The following is a 25,444-nucleotide window of genomic DNA, read 5'->3' as shown; positions in this document are numbered from 1 at the left end:
AGATGTGATGTGACTCTCACTTTTGTGACTGATCTTAGCATAATGTGATTCCAAATATAACCGGCCAATAGAAATCAAATGAATGTTGAGATGACCGAGAGAGCGCATGACTGTGAGATGAGAACGGTGAGAGTCGTAGATCTTGGCGGGGAGGACGAGAGATATCAGGGATAGGAGAGAGATGAGAACGATGAGGGTGAAGGTCAAGATATTTCGTCGCCGTCACCGGAAGAGGACCGGTGGCGATGGAGGAGAGGGGACGGTGGGGGTGAGGACACCGCGAAAGAGGCAAGGCGGAAGTGAGAAGTCTGTTCTGGCTTTTTGGATGAGTTTATCAACTTTTTTCTTTTTTGCTCGTGTAAGATTTGTGTGTGGGGGTCAAAAGATGTATGCCACATAATGGTGTGCATATATCAGGACTGCCATTGGAAGAATGTTGTCAAGCTACTCACATAATTTTTAGATTTACTACTCAATACGCATCCTCTATAAAGCAGGAGCTAAAAAAAATTTAGTACAATTGTAAACACATCATGCTTCTTACTTTGTGTTGGATAACAAATAATAGAGAAATGATATTTTGACAACCACTTTTTGACAACTTTTGGACAACTTTCTCTCTCATACTCACATGATATTGTTATCCTCTCTCTTCCTTTTTCTCTCTCCATTGTTTTTGACCAATAAGAAGTGAGAAAAACAAGGTTGTCAACAAAGTTGTCATCAAATGGATGTCAAAATATCATTACTCCAAATAATATTACAACTCCTGTCATTATTGTGTTAGTTATCCAACACAAAGTAAGAAGCATGAGGTGTTTATAACTGTACTAAAGAGAAATGTTAGAGATACACGTACTCTAGAGACACACTAATAATATTTTGACATATCAAACAATTTTTTTAATCCTTTTACCTACTACCGTTTCATTTAGAAACATTGCAACATTTTTTTTAGAGGAGTGTTATTTGAACAACCATTTAATTGACAACTTATGGGACAATCATAATTTACGAAGAAAATGTAGGTATTTGCCCGAAAACCAAAGCAATAGAGAGATAAAGTAAAAAATAATGCGAGTATGAGACAGAAAGTTGTTACAAAAGTTATCTAAAATGGATGTTCAAATATCATTTCTTTTTTTTAATTATCTGGATTTCTCAATTCCTTTCTTCCATGTCATCCTGATGTTGACTCAAAGTTAACAAAAAATATTTTTCCCTAAAATTTAATCCCTTTATTTACAAGACTAGATGATGTTAAAGCTAAACAAACCCATATCAACAACCTTAACAAACGAGATTTGGAAACAACAACAACAATCAAGCCTTATCCTACAAGGTGGGGTCGACTACATGGATCAAATTACGCCATAGTGTTCTATCATACACCATATTTGGATCCAACTCATTGGCCTCTAAATTTTTTCTAATGGTTTCTTTTATAGTTTTCATATGTCCTCTCTCCTCCATTTGATCTACTCTTCTTACGACAGCATCTACAGGTCCTCTCTCTACATATTCAAGCCATCTAAGCCTACTTTCTACCAACTTAATTTTCTACTATAGGTGCTACCCCCACTCTCTCCCTAATGGTGTCATTCCTAATCTTATCTTGTCTAGTTTTACTGGTCATCTAACGCAACATCCTCATCTATGCTACACTTACTTGATTCTCATGTTGGCTCTTAACCTCCCAACACTCTGTACCATAAAACATCGTCGGTCTAACTATTGTCCGATATAACTTTCCTTTCAACTTAAGTGGTACTTTCTTATCACACAAAACACCTGAAGCTCTTCTCCATTTTAACCTCTCGTCTTGAATACGATGATTTACATCGGCTTCTATTTCTCGGTCATTTTGTACTATGGACCCACGATATGTAAACCGTGTAACTTGAAGTATGATATGATCTTCAACTTTCACCTCCAAAGTAGACCTACTTCTCCTTTTGCTGAAGTTATATTTCATATACTCTGTCTTGCTTCTACTCAGGTGGAAACCATACGCTTTTAAGGCTTGTCTCCAGGTCTCTAGCCTACCGTTCAATTTCTCCCTCAACTCAGCAAGCAAGACTACATCATCTGCAAAAAACATGCATCTCGGTGTTAACTCTTGCATGTGTTCCGTAAGTACATCTAAAACTAAAGTAAAAAGATAAGGACTGACCCTTGGTGCAATCCTATTGTTATGGAAAATCTTCGGTAGCCCCATCATACGTCCTCACACTAGTTGAAGGTCCTTCATACATATCCTTGATACCTCTAATATTGGCAATCCTAATCCCTTTCTTCTCCAGGGCTTTCCACAAAACCTCTCTAAATCAATGAAAACTAAGTGCGAGTCTTTTTTATCCGTCTGATATCGTTCCATCACACGTCGAAGTAAGTAAATCACTTCCATAGTCGACCTACCATGCATAAAACCAAATTGTGTTATCCGTAACTCGAGTCTCTTTTCTTAGTCTTCGTTCAATTACCCTTTCCCATAACTTCATTGTATGACTCATTAGTTTAATTCCCCTATAATTCTCGCAATTTTGTATATCCCCCTTGTTCTTATAGATTGGAATTAAAGTGTTTCTTCTCCACTTGTCTGCCATTTTCTTCATCCTTATAAAAAGGAGATCCGGAAAACAACTCACAAACAACTTCAACTTGCAACCAAAATTAAAAACGATTTGGGAAATGAGATATGGCAAATTGTGCGACAAAATCGGGCGCCAACTATGAAACCAAAACTGAAAGTTGCAAAAAAATGGAACCTAACTAGGGAAGCCATGGACATATCAGAAAATGCATGGAGGCTTGTCATCTATTTATATCACCAATAGCTGGTATGCCTACAACTTCCTCGTAGAGGGAGCGCAATTTTTCAGCAACTGCAAAAAAGGTTGCAATTTACTCTGGCGATGACAACCTTGAATTTTCTGTTCCAAATTGTTTTTGTTACCATATTAAGTAAAAACTTGATTTTGATTTGTTGTTGCTATGTTATGCAAAATGAGAGGGAGGGGGGGACGAATTAAAGAAAAATTCAGTTAAAATTGAGTAGAAATTTAATTGTAAGTGTAACAACAACAACAACACTATTTCGTATTTGGTCCATGTCATAGATTATAAATTTGTTTTTCTTTTATTGTTATTTATTTTTCTTATTTTCATAGCTTATAATTTGCTTGTAATTATTTTAGCACTTTAAAAACATTTGACCACCACTCATATTTTTTTACACTAGACTTTTATGGTCTATTTGGGAGAGAGTAGTTGCATCATTTTGGAGGGACCACTTTAGTGAAACAAGTCAATATTTTAAAAAATTGAAATAAGAGCATGATATATGACCATATAATATTTCAAGAACATGTAATTTATTTAAAAATTATGTTATAATAGCCATAATGTCAAAAACAAAAGCAAGTCATCTACACCCTTCCTAAACCTTTCATACAATCACACCCTTAATTTACTTTCCATTTTCACTTCCTTGAGTCTGACACATTTGTTCTTCAAGCTATTGATGTTGATTATGTTTCTCTAATTACTAAAACAAACAAAAGATAGATTACCACACAACTAGTCTGATTTACCATTCATAGTGTTTAACATTTATTTGTATGGTGTTGTTTTGGAGTATGCTCCACTCAAAGTTTCAGGCTCGATTCTTGGTTTCATTTTCGATGAGCAAGTGTGGTTTCTTAAAAGAAAACATTTATTTGTTGTTGGATTTGACATATGTCTTGTTTACCAAAAATATATAACAGTATAATTAAAGAACAATATAAAGTGGATGCCCGAGTGAAGACAAAGACTTGGTGAAGTCTTTGGAATATTTTGGCATCTATGATATTTATCGGGTGGCACTTTGGTGACATTAATGTCACCGTGCCATTGCATCTGGACCACACATTGCCATTGCCATTGCATCTGGACCACACAACACATCTAATGTCACCCAATGTGTGGCCCAAATTTAATGTCACCGTAACATTAATGTCACACAAGTATTTCCCGATATTTATCATAGTCACGGAGAAAGCTCCAAACGTCTTATTTTAAACAGACAAAGTATGGATAAGCTTGTATGTGGTTCAGGCAGCTCCTAAAATTTTATTGCATTTGTTTACTTGATAAAAAATTTTTAGAAAAAGTATTTAGACCATTTTTGTTAATTTGTGACCACATTCAGGGCAGGACAACTTAGATATTAGCATGTTTAATTATTGCTCATAAATTTTATCTATAATAGACCTAAAATTGCTGAATTATAAGCTTTTTTATTCGTGTCCAACTTGGTGCAATAATCGTTAGGGACTAATACCTTTAATCTCTGGTTGGATTGATGGAATATATACTTCAGCGAAATATAATGGAACAAAGTAGAATGAAGGGGAACATGGTGGAATGGAATAAATATTTCATTCCATTATTTGAGTATTATACGATGGAGCAGACAAATTACTTGTTCAATTGTTTGGAAAGTGAACGGAATAGAACATGTTATAACTTTTTTATTCAATTTTTATCCTTATTTAAAAAAAAGAAATATTATTTGGATTTAATAGAACTACACTCACCTCCCCTAAAGTCTATTAAAATGACACTAACACGACCTCAAGTTTTAAAACTTACACTAACCTAGCTTAAGTTTTCATCAAATATACAAACGACTTCCTTCCCTATTAACACCGTTAACTTTCTGTTAAATTTTTTTAAAAGAATAAAAACATCCAATTCTTGAATTTGACTACCATAAAGAAAAGATGTCTTTCTAATTGTTTCGACATAATTATTTGATGACTTCTACAAAACTTGAGTAAATAAGACTTGTGACTCTTAAAATTGACCAAAGATTTGGACCAGTGACAACTGTTAAAGGATCAATAGCCTTGCTATCTCATAAACCATAGAAAAACATATCTTAGAGAGAACAAGAGGAGGACGGAGATCTTGATGCTTCACCCTTGCCTTGTACCGCTATCTTTCTAAATGAATAAAATAATGTGTATGAGCCTCTATTTATAGTGGAGGATTACTTAGGGGTTAAGAGAGTGAAAATAGGGTTTTTCCCCCAAAAACGACTTGGAAAACTAGAAGAATGGACTTCAAGGCTATGTCCATACGTGAGATGCATGGTTTGCTGCACGGGGGCACGTGGGGCACGTGTGTGGCTTTATCCGCAGGGGCTCATGAGGCATCCCCTCCTATGCGATTTCAGCAGCTTACGACCCTTTTTCGCTCGTTCTTTCATCTTTTAATTCCTTGGAACTTGAAAAGAATTATCTTCACTATTTATTGTCTTCAAATACCTTCTAAGATCATTGAACTTCCGTCTTCTTATCCTCAATCCTTCATGTGATGTCTTGTTTTGTGAATTACAATGAATCGATTAAAAACAATACAAAAAGTTCCTCGAACCATTGAAAACTCCTTAAATATACTTCCAATTTTCCTTCAAATAATGCAAATAATTACACTAAAAATATAGCTAAAATATCATATCTTATTCCATCATCAAGCAGCTACATCAAACTTTGAGTTAAAATTCAACAATTCTCCACTTTTATTCTAAATTTATGGTGATGTCAATTTAACCATCAACCACATTGCTCCTTAACCTTCCCTTGAACTATTCCTCAAGAAAAGACTTATCAAGTCCAAATCCTCAATTGAACTTTGATTGAGACACCGACCTTCACTTGCATCTGACCACCCTTGGTAGTTCCACAAGCTTCCAAGTTTGATTCTTCTCCTTGCATCCAACTACACTTTGTAGTCCCACGAGTTTTCACCCTTACCCCTTCATTACAACAATATCCTTCCTTTCCCTACCTCTTGCCAATATTAAGGAGTCACAATTGATTGTCATCTTCTAGTCCCATCAAAGAAAGACTCCACCTCAAGTTGAGATTTCTCTACCTCAAATTCTAAACATGAATATTGTTACCTCCTCATCTCCATATTGAACAAGACATCAAAGAAAGACTTCCTCTCTTTAACACTTTATGTTCTTTGATTGTTGATGACAGATCATCTTACGTTATTCTTAGAATATATTTTTAGTTATTTTAATTTAGTTTTAATCCAAAATAGAGGACTGTTAGAACAATTGCCAATGGTTTTCGGTAATTCTAATTTTCCCGATACATAGCAATTCTAGGGTGTTTTTATGTAATTCAAGAAGAAATCATGCAAATTAGCAAAGCAAAACATCTTGAAGACTTGCAAAGATATTGGGAAGACCATGAATGAAGATTCAAGATGCCTCGGAAAAAATTACAAAGGAAAAAATTACAAAGGAAGGAATAAAACACCAAAAGGACAAAGAAATAGGCTATTACGTGCAAGAAAAAAACACCAATGCGCCTAGGGTGTGTTCCATGCGGCTGGGGCATGGACCATGCACGTAGGGCATATACCATACGCCCAGGGCATGAAATTTTATACCTATGCGCCCAGCCATGCTCATGGGGCATGCTAGGAGCGGGTCAAAACTGCTTTTTTCCTACGTTTATGTGGAAAAACCCAATTTTTAAGCCCAAACCCAGGTGGAAATTAAGCCTATAAATAATCATCCTCTCATTCATTATTTTTCATTCAGAACAAAGCGGTTCATAAGGAAGGCAAGCACGGAGATCTACAAGGCAAGAGTCTCTCATCACTTTAAGTCTCTTGGGTATGTTTTATTTCTTTCGTAATTTGTTTTTCGTTACCCTGAGTAACTAACCCCTATTACGGTAAGGTTCTAAGATGAATCACTCTTTTATTTGTTGGATTATTCAATTTAAGTTCTTTATTCTATTATTTTATGTAAACCTATTTAATTTTATTATGTGAATTGTTAATATCTTTTGAAGCAAACCAACCTTGAGAAAACGGTACTTAGGGAAGTGACATAACCTAATATTGGTGAGAACCTACCCAAATCAGATAGTAACTAAGATAACAGACTAGGGTAATTAGGGAAGTAGTAGTAACTTTAGGGAATTAAACCAGCAGAGTAACTTTATTCTTCTTTGATCCTTGGCGAGGATAAATAGATAGAGTTGCCCGTTTGTAGAACTACCGAGAGAGAGAGAGAGAGAGAGAGAGAGAGAGAGAGAGAGAGAGAAAGAGAGAGAGAGAAAGAGAGAGAGAGTATGTTGATGTACTTCTAAAATTCATAGATAATGGAACCAATAAGACCATTGGAAATTTAGAAACTCTAATTTAAGTCAATGTTTCAATTACCTATGATAGAGTAAGACCTCACACTGATATTCCTTACGAAGGTGTACAAATCATATAGGATTGACAACCATATATCATAGCGAGCGTATAACCTTAGCATGATAAATAGATGCAAATGGACAGCTGGATAGGAATAAAACCATAACCTCTGAGAGAGTACGACTCCACATGTACAAACTCGTGTGATTAGTAGGTGCAACTCGCAACTGGTAGGATGATAAACCCCATTAACCCATTAATTTTAAGGGATACATTTAACTAAATGTTAAATATGTTTTTGGTCCCTGTAAATATGTCAACTTTTCGTTTTAGTCCCTCTAAAAAAATTCTTTAACTTTTGGTTCCCCAAAAGTTTTTCATCTTTACTTTTGGTCCCTCTTTTAAAGTAAACTCATATGTAGAATTTATATTTTTGAATAAAATTTTGCAGAAAAATTAATAATATTATAAGAATCTTTCAAAAAAAATTAGAATTTTTTAACTTGGCATGAATTAAATATGAATTTTTATATTTTTTAGGATTAAAAATTCATATTTAATTTATGTTTTGTTAAAAAATTCTAATTTTTTTGGGAAAGATTTTTACAATTTTCTACACATTTCTACAAAATTTTATTAAAAAATAAAAAAAATAACTTTAAAAAAGGGACCAAAAGTATTGATTGAAAATTTATAGTGACTATAAGTTGAAGAAAAATTTTAGAGGGACTAAAACGAAAAGTTGATATATTTATGGGGACCGAAAACACATCTAACCCTTTAACTAATCCCTAAATAATGCTTGACCAATAATTAAGTCGAACAAATGAATTGAGGGGATTCGAAGAATCCAAACCTCCGCTAATATTCTGCAATCAAAACAGGTTTACTTTTAAACTCTTGCTCTACGCAAACAGATTAAATTACAAAACCCTTTTTTTAATCTTTTAATTTAATGTTTTTATTGTTCCCAAATAAGTAACAAAAATTTCCTAGTTTGAATGACAATCCATGTAGATATGATACTATACTTATCACTATATTACTTGATAACTTGCCTAAATCCGACCATCAATTGTGTTATGTTAACCGACATCAGAACCTCACCCTTCAATTCTTCTATATATTTCCATTGAACCATGGCTTCTTACATCTCCAAGATGTAACATACGATACCCGTGGTGATCACTTGACAAACTTCTCCCCTTGCCCATGGTGGGTGCCAATTGTTGTGAAGTCTGGTACTCAAAATCATACCAATAAACTTAGATGTGCAGGGCGAGTATCAATGGCAACTAGTAACCAATATAGACACAAGCAATAACAACATATCTTGAGCCAATCTAGCAACCAAGTGTAAAGCAAAAACACAATCAAACAAAAGAATAAACATGATAAATAGAGTAGAGATAGAAAACAACGCACCAATGATTCGTTCACCCAGTTTGACCCAACTATGACCAACATTTTGAGGAGATAGATCTCTCGACTTTACTATCAATGAATTTTTTTACAAAGAGGGTTACAAAAGAGTTGCAAGAAATTTGCTTCAACAAGATCTCCAAGAGCAAACCAAATTTCTTCTCTTTTCCCGAATCTCTTCTCGCTATGAAGAGACTTAGTGATTTCACTACCCAATGCGTTCACAATTATCTCTCAACTCTATAATCTAATCCTTAAAAGTAACCAACTCGTAGCCTTTGATTTCCCAAGTATTATCACTTTTTTGGCTCTGAAGATTTACTTAATTTCCTCACAAATGACTATCTTCTCATGTATTTCCCAATGCCATGTGATGACATTCTGACATATAATATTATTTCCGTAATTTTTGTCTTTTAGTAGAGTTTTACGAATTATTTGACTGTTTGAGAGCCAAAAATTACAAGAAAATCAAGTTTTACAGTTTTTTTAATCATGCCAAAATTTTTGGAGACCGTGACACGGTTTGGTTAACCTAAAAGAGGGTTCTGATTGAAGGGATTAATCATAACCATTTTGTTAATTTATTGTGAAATTAAGATGACCAGTGTAGAAGATAGTTGTATTTTACTAAACGTCGAGAGACAGAGGATTTGACAAACCTAGTCATCTTTCCTTTTAAATTCTAAACCAGTTACTTAACTTTTTTTTTCTATTTACTTTACAATTGTTTTATTTTTGAAGGACTTTACTTTACAATTGTTAAAACCAACTATTTGCCATGCCCCCCCCCCCCCCCCCCCCCCCCCCATTTTAACAAATCCTTAATATTATTGTCTTTGTCGAGTAGAATTTGAAATAATCTTTATGGATATGATCTTGAAAAATTATTACTTCGATATATTTTAGTACACTTGCTAAATGTCTATCGTCATGTATCTCTCCTATTTGATTCGCACCCAAAGACTGTCAACCTTTAGTTTTTAAGTTCCCTAAAAGCTTTCTCATTTGTTTTCCATGAGATTCTCAATCTACCTCAACAAATGGGTCAAAGAGTGTTTCAGATACATGAAAATTGTGCCATTATTTCCTGGATCGTGCAACGATTTTCAAAAATCGTGCCATGATTTTCCATAAATAGTAACAAGTATTTGATCCAAAGTTGTTTCAAATCATTGCATGATTTTTCAGAAATAATAACACATATTTTTCAGAATCACCATATCGTGCCACGATTTCACCAAATCGTGCCACAATTTTTCCATGACCAGAAACATCAAATTTTAAGTCAAAACTCAACAATACCATGAAGGTGAGAAAAACACAATGGCAGGGGGGTTGAATTGTGTTTTAAACTTTTGCAACTCTTTCAAAAACAAAACAGATAACATCTGAAAGTAGAGAGATAGGGAAAGAGACAACAAAAAGAATTAATCCTGTTATACCCTAATTTTGGACCTAAAAATACTAACTCAATTCTTCTTATCTTGCATTTCAAGTCATTTGATTTGTCTCTGATCAATTACATCTTTCTCCGCATTTTATTTCAATATTACTTGCAAAATTCACATTAAAGGGTATTTTAGTCATTTCCTATGTTAAAATTTCTTTAAATGGTTTGAGTCCTTTCAAATAGTTTGAGTAAGTATTTGTTTCCATTCTATGTCAAAATCCATTTCAAAAATTGCATTTGAAGTCATTTTGAGTCAGTTTAGCCCCTAGGGGCATTTTAGTCTTTTCAAGTGTTAAAGCTCTGTTTAATCTCTTAAAATTGTCTCTGAGTCTATTAATTTGCTTGTATAAGTTCTTGCTTTAGTTCTCTGTTAAAAAATCATTTTAAAATTGCATTTGAGTCATTTTTAGTCGTTTTAGTCCCTAGGGGCGTTTTGGTCATTTCACATAATATTTCTGATTCGTTTTAATCTGCTTTGTTGTTTTTAATCGTCTCGTTTTACGTTAATTTTCAATTTAATTTTTTCATTTCAATTTTAGTTTTAATTTTTCATTTTAGTCCTCGCACTTTTCTTATTTACATTTTAATCCCTTTTAAGTGTGTTAGAGTCCAAGTGCCATGTGTCCAAATGCTATTGGTCCTTAAGAGTTTGTTACAAGTCCAAGTACACATGGCATTGTCTCATTGGTCCAAGCTTACCACATCACCTATATAAGTCAAAGGCATGGTCAATTTTCAACAATTCAACATTCAATCATTTTTTCACAAAAAAACTCCACAAAAATCACATAAATTCATAATTTATTTTCTCTCAATTTTCCCTCTCTTCTAACAACTTTCTCTCTCCTCTAACTAACTTCCACCATAGCCAAGAGCTTCAACAACTTCCATAACCACCACACCTCCACCATAACCACCTTCAACCACCACAAACCTCCATAACCACCTACAAACTCCATTGTCATCGACCTTCACCAAGAAATCTTCACAAAACCGATCCCACACCGTTAAATTCAATCTGATCCCTCGCAAATTCTCACAAACCGCAAAAACCATCACAACACAAAATCAAGAGCATTACCACTGTTCAAAACCGAGTCTCGCAAGAACATCATCACCGTAACCATTTTTACAGCGGTCGAGAGTGAAGGAAAGATCAAAGGCGAAGGAACAACAACAAGTTTCTAGCCGAGGCAAAGAAGAGAAGAAAATCGGATTCCTCAACAACACTTGAAGCAAATCGGATTTGAGCATCTTATTACCAAACAGAGGCGATTTCATTCTCATCAAAGAAGAAGAATCCAAAACCGAGTGGAAGTTTTCCATGACAAGTTAATGTTCCTCCGATTTTAAACTCAAGGTATCATATTCTTTTCTCTAGTTCTCTGCCGTTTTAATATTTCATATTGTTTGAAAGATTGGTGCGAAAATGCTTGCTGAAATTTGTAGATCTAGGCTTTGATATTTGGTTTTTGGCAATTTTGTGTGAGGAAGTAATAGAGGAGAAAGAGAGCTTTAATTTGATGCAAAGAAAATTCGAAAACAAGGAGTTTTGAAACTCCGGTGCGGTGGCGCCACCACCGGCCACCACACCGGAAAACAAATTTCCGCCGGAGAAGATGAATTGGGGGCGGCAGTTTTCATGTCTGTAGAGAGAGGGAATACGTGAGAGAGAGAAGAAGACAATTGAATTGTCTTTTGTTTTCAACACAGCAAGCCTCCTTTATGTGAATCCATGAACCCATGCTCCATGCCCTTACCCATTAACCCGCTCCAGCTCAACCCAAGCCCAACGTTTTTCTTGCTTTTTTTTTCCAGTATGCTATATTCACCCCCTTTTCCTGCGTATGTGTGTTATATTTTGCTAATTGCACCCCTGCATGTTCAAAAAGTCCTTTAAAAATTCCTAAAAAATTCCTATAATTTTCTTTGTACTTTTTGATCAATTTTGACATATTACATGTCAAGATTGATCAAGAAATACCGGAGAATTATTTTTACTTTGGTTTATTGTTTTTTCTTTAATTTTTGTTGAAAAACTTTGTTAAAAACTTGTAAAAATTCGGGTGAGCTTTATTGCAATAATGTTGATCGTTTTAGGATTGTTTCTTGTGAATTTTGAGTGTCGGAAACTGATGGAGGAGCACATGAGAGTTTGTGTGTGGTTTGTGTTGTTTTTTTGTCACATTTTATGAAGCCTTTTGCACATCTTAGTTCTAACTTTTTGGCTCATGATAATTGGTGCTTGATGAATAATTTTGTGGCTTTGTTTGTTGTTAAATTTGGAATATTTGGTGCTGTTTATGGTATGTGATGGTTGTTTTCTTATATGGCAAGTCACTTGAGTTTTAAATGTGAATTAGTGCAAAAATAGGCCTAATTTCATATCATAGTTCCTTGGCTTATAATTTTCTTGTAACTCTCATATTGGGGCTGACTCCAAAACTCTTTGAAAAATGTTATAATGTGAGGGTTATAGGTCTTTTGTTTGCTTGGGATTTTGGTATGTTGTTAGGTATATTTTGTCATCTTTCTTTGCCATTTTATCATGTTACCATGCTTTATTTCCTTGTCAATTTTTCCTACCATACTATGCCTATTATCACTAACTCTTTTGTTCATCATTTCATAAGCATTCCCATCTCATCTCATATTCACCTTTATCTTCTAGCAATTTAATTTGTACCAAGACTTAGAATGTAACACTTAGGAAATTTTTGTACTTTACTTTTATGCAATTTTAATTCCTTGCAAGACCATAGAATGTAAACTAGGGCATGATGTAATAAGGACAATAGACTCTAATAATATACACCGACACAAGCACCGACACATGCACACACACCACTTTAGGTATATAGCTAGAATATGCATGTTTAGATGTATGTTTAGGATTGTATGTTTAGATGATTGCCTAGGATTTATACTTAGGAAAGATCATTTTCCAAAAAAATATGAACCACATCACTCAAACATTTTTTCCAAAGAAACCTTGGGATCGAAATCCCATTGAATTTTCCCTTTATTTTCTTAATCAAACTTTAATGAAAATTAATCATACTTAGAGTTCTTTTGCAAATAACTAATCCCAACCTCACAATTTCACAATCTTATGCCCTTGAGGCCTCTCTCCCTCATTCTTCAAAATTCCAATTTTCAAACTTAAAATCAACCAACAAAAACAAAAACATTTTTGGAAGAGAACTACGGTGGATTTGATCCCTTAAACGGGTACGTAGGCAAGGAACAAAATTCCTTCAATTCAACTAAAATAAAAATTCAAACACATTCTTCTCCCTCAAATTCTTCACTTAGAAACTCTTAGGTTTAAATAAACACTTTCAAAATAGCATTTAAAAATAAAGCGCGCGCGTAGAAATTAAAGACGGTTCCTATAGGATACTATAGTCGTTATGGGTGCCTAACACCTTCCCGTAGCGAAAACAACTCCCGGACCTCGATTCTCAAGGGTTTTGCTTACTTTTTCCCTTCCCAAGAAAAAATAAGATATCACCGGTTTAAAAGGTTCAAACGTAATCAATGTTTGACACCCGAAAACCAAGATAAAACAAATCCTAGTTCACCTCACAACCAAGGATTACTTTAAGTCCCCTTGCACTTCCAAGGACTTTTTCACTATGATCAAATCCTGATTACAAAAACACCACAAAGAAAACCTTGTCCTAGATTTCATTACCTCAACCACGATGACTTGCTAATCTCATACCAGAGATATACGGCAAAAATTTGTTTACAAAAGATGGCGTTTACACAAACTTTAGATGTAGTTAACAAATATGAAGCATAATCCACTTAAAGTGTAACCTCACATATGGTTCTTTTTCTTTTTCTAGACAAGGTATATACTATAAACAAGTATGCATATAATTACAATATTATATATATGAACATGTTAGACGTGAATATGCTTGAGCGTTGTGAGGTTGTTGACATAGGCCATCTTACGTTAATCTTACCAAGTTTTTCAGTTATTTTCATGATGATTTAGCAGCAAATAGGAGGAGTATTAGAACGATTTCCTATGATTTCATGACTTTTGTAATGTTTTTTATATTTGAGCCTGTAATTCTAGTTTTCCCAAAACATAGCAATTTTAGGGTGTTTTTGAAGTAATTCACGAAAAAATCAAGCAAATCGGCAAATCAACAACATCCGAAGATTTGTGAAGACTTTGGGAAGACCAAGAATGAAGATTCAAGAGGGTTCAGGAGACTTGACAGTGGGAGGAATTATGTTCCCAAGTTCTGAGGCAAGTAATTTGAAGACAAAGAGCTAAAATGACAGAAAATCGGAAAAACTGGGCTCGAGAGGCAGCACCATGCGCATAGAGCACATGCCATGCGCCTAGGGAACATGCCATACGCATAGAGCATGACCACGCACATAGAGAATGGCTTTTTCCACACTCACATGTGCCTAGAACAATGGCTCATGCGCCCTGAACATTCAAAATGCGCGGGGAGCAAGCGTCTCTTCCTGCTTTTTGTGTGTAAAGCCCGTGTTTTTAGCCGAAACCCAATTAGAAACTCTCACTATAAATATCAACCTTCCTCATTCAGAATTTCTCATTCAGAACTGGAGCAGTTCAAGAGGAAGGCAATTCTAGAGCTTCGGAGGAATTTCTATCTTCTCCTTGATTTTCTAGGTCATGTTTTTATCTTTAGTAATTTGTTTTTATTTACCATGTGTAACTAATTCTTTTTAGGTTAGAATTCGAAGATGAACCTCTATTTATTTTTGTTGTATAATTATTTAATTTAATGTCGTTTATATTATATTTATCTTTTGTTCGCTATTAAGTTTTATTAGAAATTTAGTTTATTTATGTAGTAGCGCAACCCTAGATTAGATACTTAGGTTATGACAGGGCCTACTATTGATATTACTATCCTGATGCTTATATTTTGATATTTATATCTTGATACTAATATCTATCTTTCTAGGAAGTAATTAAGTATAACTAGCGAAGATACCGAAAGCGAATTTACCCTGTTAGTAAGTACTTAAGAGGTGACATTACTAATATTGAGTAAAATCTGTTGAACCTAGGAGGTAACTAGCTAATAATTAAGGCAACAAGTGTCTGCTTGAAGGAAATGAGTCGTAGCATAGTAGAAACATTCTCTTAAACCCTGGGGTAAGGTAGACGCTGATAGGGCTTCCCGTTTGTAGAACTACTAAGTGCGAGAGAGAGTGTGCTATGAGTGTCCTAAGATTCATAGATGGGTAGACCTACATGAACCTTGGCCTTCATTGTCTTAGAAAATCGTGGAAAGTCAATATAAAGTGTATGCTTTCAATTACCTTTGAGGTGGTAAGACCCCACATGTAAGGATCACTGTGTGACCAGCAGGTGTAACCAAACATTGGAGGGATAGACCTAGACAACCGATAAGTATAAACCCCACACGTAAGGATCGCCGTGTGACCAGTAGGTGCAGCTTGAGGACCGATTAGGTTAGTAATGTCTCAATGGCCTCATCACTTGTATAGTCTACCTAAAATAAATGAACGCGACATTACTGTTATTTAATACGCAACAATATAAATAGGGGGGATTCGAAGAATCCTAACTGCGGTTTACTTTTCTGCAACCAAAAACAGGTAACTTGTTGTATTGAAAACAGATAAAAATTGCATATCTCTAACTCTTAACTCTTTTATTTTCTATCATCAACTAAAAATAAGTAACGTGAAGTGTTTGGACGAAACAACAATCTCTGTGGATGCGATAATACTTATCACTTAATTACTTGGTAACGATTTGGTACACTTGCCTAAACCGCACATCAGTTGTTAACCTTCTTCAATCAAACTTGGTCCTTTATATTTATACTATAGATAAAGAAAATAACCCCTTTTGGATTTTTTGGGCTTACTTTTTCTCTTTCCAAGATTACCCTCAATTTTCAATACAAATATCACATATAACAAATAGATAAGAGTAAATTCAAATATTCCAATAAAAGTGTAACAAACATGATATACTATAGATAAGTAATGTGAGAGCCCGTCTTTTCGCTAGTAGAGATGAAGTAAATGATCGTTGATGAAGAAATGCTTATTTTTGAATACTTTAATAAATGAGTAAACCACCAAATTAGTCTCTATCTTTGTATGATATCTTGAAGATTTGGATGCTCGAGTGAAGTCGAAGACTTGGTGAAGTCTTTGGAACATTTTGGCATCTAAGATATATAAAGCACAGCCACGGAGAAAGCTCCAAAACGTCTTTTTTCTAAAATAGAATTTGACCATTTTGCTATCTGTGAGTCCACAATTCGTGACTACATACAGGATGACTATATTTTTCCCCACATTCTGAAAGGGGCAGGACAACTAAGCTATTAGCATGTTCGGGTTTTCTAAAACATTTAGTTTTTCTTTCAAAAATTCCAAGTCACGTGTTTGGAAAAATAATAATTGTTGATAGTAAAATTTTATCTAAATTAGGCAGCAGACCTAATATTAATTGGTTTATAAAGTATGATTTTCACTTTTTATAATATATATTTAGACATATAACAACCAGTTTCAAATGATACAATTACACACTATATTTTTTATGTGATCACACACTATATAGTTATTCTGCCTATTATGTATATATTTTTTTTTTTGTAATAAAATATACATTCGGAAATTTTAGAATTAGCTAGTGTGGCAACTATCTAACGTGCTTTTGGATTTACAATCTCAGAAAACACCGTAGCAGAAAACAAAGGTAAAGGTTGTTCTTCAGTTCTGGTTGAATTGGTGGTATGAGATCCATACTCATCACTACTACTTGTGAAATCCATCTCACTCCCATCATCAGTAAAATGTGACAATTCTATCCTTTGCTCACTCTTTTCCTTTTCCTTTGTACCAACAAACTTAGTATCCTCCTCACTCATCTCCAACTGCAATGCAAACTCTAATGTCCCAACAACATCACTCATCGACATCCGTTGATTTCCATCACCATGCAAACAACTCAACACCATTTGACAATAACAGTTCAAACACTCACTTGTTATAGAATCCTTTATGAACGGATCCACCATCTCTTCAACTACCACACCTTCATTGTAACATTTTTTGAACAAAGCAACCATGTTCACTTTTTTCTTATCCAATGAATGATCCAAAGGTGGTCTGGCACACAACACCTCGAGTAGCACAACACCGAAAGAGTACACATCAGACTTTAGAGTCAACCTGTTTCGCAGGTAGCATTCTGGATCCAAATATCCTATACTACCCTTTACCATAGTGCTGACATGGGTCATTGATATCCCCGTTGGTCCCACTTTAGATAATCCGAAATCAGAAACCTTAGCCACCCATTTTTCATCCAACAATATGTTTGTACTCTTAACGTCACGATGTATGATATTGTGCTTCGCACCTGCATGAAGATAATGCAACCCCCTTGCAGCACCTAATAGAATCTCGAGTCTTTGATTCCACCCAAGAGGTTCGTTATCTGAACCATAGAGATGTTCACGGAGAGTGCCACGTTGCATGAAATCATAAACGAGAATCATCTCTGCCTCTTCGTTGCAATATCCAATGAGGGAAACCAAGTGAATATGACGAAGCTGAGAGAGCATCTCGATTTCATTCATGAATTCATTTAGACCTTGTTGAGAACCTGGTTTACGACGTTTTATTGCAACAGGTGTGATTTCATCGATATAACCTTTGTATACGGTGCCGAACCCTCCAACTCCAATGATAAAAATATCTTCAAAGTTGTTTGTAGCTGCTCTTATCTCCACTATTGTATAATAGCGGCACAAATGGGATGGTAAGGTTGAGGAATCTTCTTTATTTGTCTTCCATGAACTTTCTTCCTGAGATTCAAATCTTCTAGCATAAACTATGATTCCCACAACAACAGATGCTAGCAAGAGACATGAAACTACAACCACAACAACCATGACTATGGGTGACTTCTTTGACTTTGATCGTTGACACTACAAGAAAATATGTGATCTGCTACACCCATTTTCGTAGCTAATTCGCAGCTAATCCCTAGCAAACGAGTTTAGCTAGGGATATGCTAGGGAATACCTATTGATTCGGCCGTAGCATGGATTGAGAGACAAATTTGCTGGGGAATTAGTTCTTAGTAAATCCATAGCTAGAAAAACTAAAATCCTAGCAAAAATTTAGTTAATCCGCAGCAAAAAAGCATTTAAAATGAATTTTCCGCAGCAAAATAACCATGACTTATCATAGCACATTTCACAACAAATCTACAGCAACATAACTCTGACTTGTCGTAGCAATTCCATAGCAAATCTACAGCAGAAAATTAACAAAAAATTTCTTTAATGGATCCTAGCAATTAGGACCTTTTAAAAAAAACATTTAAATCACAACCGATCAATTCATAAGAAACTTTAATTAAACAAAGAGACTTACATCCATCAAGACCCTCATCTGCTCTTGAGGCTTCTGCCTAGACTTCTTCACAAGGGAGGATCTTTGGAGTATGGGCAAGGCTTTTGGTATAACTTTGAAGGGATACCAACAAGCAAAATCAATCTGCACATCATGAGAATTTCAGAGAGAAAACTGAAAGTGACATCTTAATCAGACGAGAATAGTGACAAATTAATCAGACAGGAATACAGACATTTCAACCTGTTTGAAGTGACATCTTCAAGAACAACAGTAAACTCAAGCTTCTTCTGAGCAAGTGAGCCAATAGTAAACAGAGTCTTCTCCCCATCATGCGCAAGGTCTATTCGATTGCTCTACATCAAATAGAATAGGACAATTTGTTTTAGGAGTTGTTACTGACAACAAAGATGATTTGGAGCACTAAAAATAGTCACAAGTGCCTCCTTCAGATCTTTGGATATCCAGTCTCGGAGTACACCTTCTAAGATGTTTCGTAGTGTCTTGCCTCTATCACAAAACATATCGATCAGCCACGGTAATGATTTGGAATGCAATGTGTTTAATATGCTGATGTAGACGAACAATTAACAGTTAAACACAGAATATTTGTTGAGAATAACTATTCAGATGTTTAGAGAAACTAAAAAACTAATAGAAATTTAATGAAAATGCAGTGTCTTGAGCTGTGAGCTTGTGACTTACATGTGGTTTCTGACTTCAATATCAGCATCAGGATTCAATAGCATCAAAATAAGCCATCCAGATTTTCACGTATCATTTTTGTTGTTTCAGCTTCTATATGGAAAGCATTATCACCATCATCATCCTGCACAAAAATTACATGAGAATCATAACCAACAAGGATGTAACTGTAAGCTTTCTTCCAAAAGATAGGGAAAATATTAACTTTCACTAAGTAAAAATATTGACAGCTCTCATAAGCTTTTTTCAGCTTATTTTCATAAGTTCAATAAAAACAAACAGTGATGAATTACCAAAGAGTAACAACAAATGGTTTACACACCTTGGTCTCGTCTTATCAAACTCATCAATGCAGACAAACCTCCATCTGCCAAGACCATGGCTCCTCCTTCAAGATAAAACTCGCGCTAAAAATGCAAAGAATAACAATCAGATATTCTCAATCAAGATACACGAAGAACTAGTTTATGATCATATCTCAATGTTAAATAGTGATGACAGACATTTAGCATCCAATGCAAACAATGCATCAAGTAAAGGACTTACAGTGCTGCTATCTTGGATTACAGAAGCTGAGGCCAGCAGCTGATGATCCTTTTCCAGAAGTATAAACAGCAATAGGAGCAGTCTTTTCAACAAACTTAAGAAACTATAAAATGTAACTGTCACGTAATGTAGAGAAATGCAAACTACCTCATGAAGCTGACGTGAACGCTGAGACTTTGATGAACGGAAATGCAATCAATTGCAGAGGAAGACCCTATATGACTCTGATGCCCAGGTTGGTTTCTTCGCATTGTAATTGAAAAAGTCAGAAACAAAAAGTATAATAACTTCAAAAATAAAACAAACTAACACACATGTATCACATAATGATGATAAGTAGAGTGATAGGTACCTCAGGAATGAATTCGATATGAGATTTTCTAAGTATGCGGACATCATAATGATTCAAAAGAGATTTTACAAGTTATCTTAATAAAATACTGATTGTTCTTCTAGTTTAGATTTCTGCTTCGTACTTAAAGGAGAATCCTGCCACAGAAAGGACATAATTAGACTTTTTTTGCCAAAAAATTTAAATGTACTGTACTAATGAATAATTTTAAAGCATTAATAAACTACTCATTTCGTAAGTGCTCTAACTTCTAAGCATAACAGTTGCAGAACACATTACATTAATCAACCACATATTTATATAAAAACTAATCGATAAACATACTTTGTTACAGGTCCCAGCAGACTATTTAAACTTCCAAGAAGAAATCTCATGCTGATAGGCATCCATAGATTTGTGCTAAGATCAAACAACGTGTTGAAAATGACACTGAAATCATGCAAACAACATTGTTGTTACAGGGCAACATATATTATATAGCTTGAAGGCCAAGGAAAGCATGACTTCATGTACATACACTGTGATAGCCCCTACAATTATAACTGATTTTCTACCATAGCGATCAGATATTATACCCCACAGTATAGATGTCAAAGTTCTACCAAGCATGTATGAAGATCCTGCAACATTTTTACAGTCCTATTTGAATTAGTATAAATGAAGTAGAAGACATCAAAAAATTAACAAGAGACTAACTAATTTTAGCTGACATAAACTAGTCCTTTGGGAGAAGAAACTCTCAATAATATGCACGTCATTTTTTAGGGTCAGGATCGAGTCTGAAAATTGGCCTAAACTAATGTTATGGCCAGCTTCGGGTCACATAAAACCCGATCTAACACTTTGAACACCCCTAATTCAAACACAGCTACAATAATAAAACCATCCCATACCACAACAAAAATCCAATCTATAAATAAGCTTTCTAATGTAGACCACGTTAAAACATAAAAAAAAAACTGAGTGATTATGCAATGAGATGAATGAGTTTGCAGAAGCATATTATATTAACAGAAATATCTAAAATAAAACACAAGAATTTGCAAAATCAAACACAACAAGAAATAGTCTATAATCAATCGCAAACCCAAAATTACCACCTACTGTTAAATTGCAAAATTAAAAACACGAGATTGAGTTGTTTAAACACAAGAGACATATCATTATATCAAACGAACACAAAAATCCAAGAAAAATCAATTACTACCGAATATTTGTAATATACAAAGTAGAGGAAATCAATACCTTAGATTGCGGCGAAGTGTGAAAAATAAGCGAAATCAGTTGCGAAATTTGAGAATTGAATCCATTTAATGAACTTTCAGGTTGAACCATTCGGCCCCAGGAGCACATCTTTTTGCTAGTGATGGGAACAATAATAAGCACAATAGGAATTGAATCCAGTCTGTAATCAGTGCAGACATCAAACACGCTAACAGAATAACACAACCACTTACATCTTTCTGAACCTGTGCTTCTACACTAGGCTGAAACCATAATATTTTATTGATTTATTTCATCATAAAGGAACAAAGAGCTGAACATTTAGTAAGTTGGATCTAGTTGAGACACTATTGGTTAATAAATTTTGGGTTTTTATGAAATTCTACTTTATATAAACTTTTTATTATAGATATAGTTCAAGTATTACTAACTTTAGATGAAATTATGATCCGTTAATTAGAACGTTATGGAAGCCCAAAGCTGTGAAGTGGAGAAATAGTATATGGAAGCCCGACGGGACTTGACAGTGAGCATGAATCTTAGAAGCTCTCTTATTGTGATGATATGAGTTTCACTCATATCTCTATAGAAACGAATAATTTGCTTGACATCTTTCTGGTACTTTGTCTTTCTCAAATCTCTTACAATATCATCAAAGAACTAATGAACCAAGAGTTTCAATAGCATCATTATAGATTTGTTCTGTCACACTAAAGCTTCCACGGCAAAAACCATAACCCCACCTACCAAACCAAGAGTAACCCCACCTACCAAACCAAAATTGTCTAAATATTTAAATGCAAAGAAATCATCCATCAGCAGCAAAATGAAGCTATATAAACCTTATTTAAATTTAATCAAAATAATACCATCTACCCAACATGAAAAAAAATGAATTAATATTTATGGTAAATCCTTCCGAGACATACAGACCTATAGGCCTTGATAAATTATACACAACGTGCACAATTGCAGATGATAAAAGTGAATATTATATGACATGTCAAATTAGACATTATTTAAAATCAACAACTTTACCTCTGGGTTCAGGAAAGCCAACTCCCTTATGCGTCCAGCTATTATGTTGTACTCAAATTCAATATCAGTGGTGAATACTGCAGGTCAAGTAGAGACGGAAAAAGCTGTAAGAGATATGAACCAAATGGCAATGAGTAGTAGCAGCAAAAGCTGTAAGAGATATGAACCAAATGGCAATGAGTGAAAGGAAGAGAAGTTGAGAGGAAGTGCCTGCTCCATGATGAGCTCTGTCAGGAAACCCTTCTTAATTTGTTACTTTGCAACTACCTTCACTACAACCTATATGACCAAGCAGAGAAGTTTGGCTCCACTAGTTTATAGTTCTTACATTTTTGTTCAATAACTAAGGGCCGATTTGGATTAGTTTATTTGAGCTTATCTACTAACATAAGTTTTATGTGACTGTTTGGGAGAGCTTTTGAAAATAGCTTATGACATTTTCTCATAAGCTTTTTTCAGCTTATTTTAGTAAGTTCTCTAAGATAACTTCTGAAAATATCTTATAGCATATACAAAAACAATTTGAGTTTATTTTATCATATGCTGTAGAAATAGCTTATGTAACCTTATACATAAGCCCTTATCATGAAAAGTACTTGTGCTATAAGCTCCAAATAAGTTGTTTATCTAAACAGACCCTAACAAGTTTGAAGCAGCACAACAACAACTCACAAATGCTACAAGAGAATTTCAACATTGAATAACACCAATACAAGTTTCTAGGTTGCAGAGAAATGAATCGAACTAAAAACAAAAGTGATAATTTACAGATTTCATTGAATATTTCACTTACAAAAACACACTTTCTCTGATCAACAACCAAAACCAAAATACAGTAATACTAACAGTATCCCAAACCTATACCAAATAAAACGTACTCAAAAAATGTTGAATCAAATCAATGCATCAAATTAGAAATGATAATTTGAAAATTAGGGTTCAGGATTGGGGAAATTAGTCCAAATGTGAATTAAAAGTATGACAAATACACTACAAACACAAAATGGTTTCAGATCGATACCAGAAAAGCTATGGAGCGAGAATATGAATCTTTGTGAATGAGAACGTGAAAAACTATGGAGCGAGAATATGAATCTTCGTGACTGAGGTAGCAAGGTAGCGAGGTCTAGATCTGAAAAACCGATGGTCCACGAGCCGCGACGGTGGTGCGATCAGCCTTATTGGTGGTGAGATGAGCCTCAACGGTGGTGCGGTGAACCACAACGGTGGTGCCGATAACCGTAACGGTGGAACTGTACGGAGAGAGATTACAACGGGAAGAGAGAGAGAGAGAAAATAATAAATGAAAATGTTTACTTTTTTGTTTTATAAAATATAAAATGTTTTGGGTATTAAAAATGTTTTTTATTCTGAATAAAATTCTGAAAGAATATCTTTTGAATTAATTAAAAATAAAATAAAAAACTAAACAAATGCTGTAAAAAGGAACGAACAACTATTAGTCGTAAAAGCACATTCAATCAACCACTAATTTACTTGAACACATGACCGTAGCAATAATTTGGTAGTAATACTGATATTTTCTTGTAGTGTGATTTGGAGATGATGGTATAGCGAGTTTGTTGGGATTCATACCAGCCAGATTATTTTTATCACTTATTTTGAAAATCTCGACTCCATTCAGTAAGACATCTCGGTATAATGACCAAATACTTATTGGTACTCGATGAAGCTTAATTGAAAGATTAACTCTTTCAATTTGATTGCTTCCATTTTGATAGTACATAGTCACAGCATAATCTTTATGAAAAGGAACCATACGAGCACCACTCCATTTTATTACATCAGCACCATGTTCAGCGAAAGTATCATGTATAATAATCTCAAAAACTCTGTCCCCAGATTTATTGAAATGCCGATCAAACTCACAAAAATGTAACCTTACCAAATAAATAAAAGTAGAATCAACTTCAAAATTCCAAGTTACATTGTAATCCTCTGTCGCATCCATTCCATAACTTCTTGCAGTTAAGTATACAGCTTCTGGTGCAGTATAATTTAGAATTGTATTGTTTAAATAGTTTAGATGATGTGCAAAGTCACTTGATGTACTATTTGGAAACTCTTCTTCCAAGTAACGAGGATAATCATTTTGCCAATCCCGAAACATACCTGTATCATCACTTGGTTGAACTTCGTTTTCACCAACGTTGACTCTATAAACAGTCTCCAAAGCTTTGTCCTTACGAATTTCGAATTCGTAGTTGTTAAGGTCAAGATTTTTGATATGATAGTTTGGGTCATCTAGATCAGTGTAATAGAGATAAGAAGGCATAGACACAACTTCTATTCCATTAATGAAAGCATAATAAGGATTTGAGTTGGGAATGAAGGTTATGTTTAGCTTCTCATTCGGTTGGACTTGGATGCAATATTCTTTGGTGATTGTGTCATTAGTCCAAAGTGAAGGGTTAAAGTTTTTAAGAAGTGTAAGGTTGTTGTTTACTTCAACAGAAAAAAATGCATTGGTTGGTTCAAAATTTTGATACGATGTTGGGTAAAAATGAAGGCGAATAAAAACAGGGGAGTTAGTGATGCTAGAAAATGAATATGTGAAATTTGAGAGAGACACACGTGCAGTTGTGAAAGGAATTTGGGTATTTGAGAGGGAATTAGGTTGTGTTTTAAGAGATTGGCTTGTGGTTTTTGGTTCAATGAAAGTAAAGAGATTTGTGTTATCAATATTATCACCAACCCACAATCGTTTATCTAAGGCAGCATTGTTTGTTGAGGAACCTCAACTGATGGCTAAATTGTAATCAGGGTTGTATGAGTTAGCAACTAGAGGGAACAAAACCAAACAGATAGATAGCAGGGTGATTTTAGTGTGAAATTTTTCGTTCATGCAGTTTGCCATAGTTGTGTGAGATTAGAGTGAAGAAGAGTAGATTTTGTTTTTGTTGTTCAATGTTAGGATGCTAGAAGTTGCATTTATTTACTGTTATATACATTGAGAAGTAGAAGGGAAATTTGTGTGAAACAACACTAGAAACTTGTCATGAAAATAGACTACTTTGAAATGGTCATATGAGGTCTTTGGAAGACTTGTATGAAATTGA

At 34.6% G+C, this 25,444-nt stretch overlaps 1 protein-coding gene, 2 long non-coding RNA genes and 1 pseudogene across 4 annotated transcripts; all 4 read right to left on the bottom strand.

Moving 5' to 3' along the window:
• Positions 1 to 1,654: 1,654 nt before the first annotated feature.
• On the bottom strand, positions 1,655 to 2,218 carry LOC146904494 (uncharacterized). Its single transcript, XM_085728298.1, has one exon. It carries the CDS (start codon positions 2,216 to 2,218, stop codon positions 1,655 to 1,657), a length of 564 nt encoding a protein of 187 aa, XP_085584424.1.
• A 14,362-nt stretch (positions 2,219 to 16,580) lies between these two features.
• LOC146904491 (receptor-like protein kinase FERONIA) lies at positions 16,581 to 25,257 on the bottom strand (annotated as a pseudogene). The gene is made up of 3 exons (XR_015020336.1): positions 23,941 to 25,257; positions 19,898 to 19,924; positions 16,581 to 18,069 (listed from the first exon to the last, which is right to left on the bottom strand). The product of XR_015020336.1 is annotated as a receptor-like protein kinase FERONIA (transcript).
• Positions 18,309 to 18,702, bottom strand: LOC146904493 (uncharacterized). The gene is made up of 2 exons (XR_015020338.1): positions 18,521 to 18,702; positions 18,309 to 18,397 (listed from the first exon to the last, which is right to left on the bottom strand). It is a non-coding gene; the product is annotated as an uncharacterized LOC146904493 (long non-coding RNA).
• LOC146904492 (uncharacterized) lies at positions 20,051 to 21,403 on the bottom strand. Its single transcript, XR_015020337.1, has 3 exons — positions 21,348 to 21,403; positions 20,427 to 20,722; positions 20,051 to 20,239 (listed from the first exon to the last, which is right to left on the bottom strand). It is a non-coding gene; the product is annotated as an uncharacterized LOC146904492 (long non-coding RNA).
• Positions 25,258 to 25,444: the final 187 nt, after the last annotated feature.

Source organism: Medicago sativa, chromosome 7, assembly GCF_051527215.1.
Source record: "Medicago sativa cultivar Bolivia chromosome 7, Bolivia_mono, whole genome shotgun sequence".
NCBI lineage: Eukaryota > Viridiplantae > Streptophyta > Magnoliopsida > Fabales > Fabaceae > Medicago > Medicago sativa.
This window is presented reverse-complemented; position numbering and strand designations above follow the sequence as displayed.

What these genes read in the sequence shown, in the direction of transcription:
- LOC146904494 (XM_085728298.1), bottom strand. Translation starts at nt 2,218, where the DNA reads ATGGGGCTACCGAAGATTTTCCATAACAATAGGATTGCACCAAGGGTC.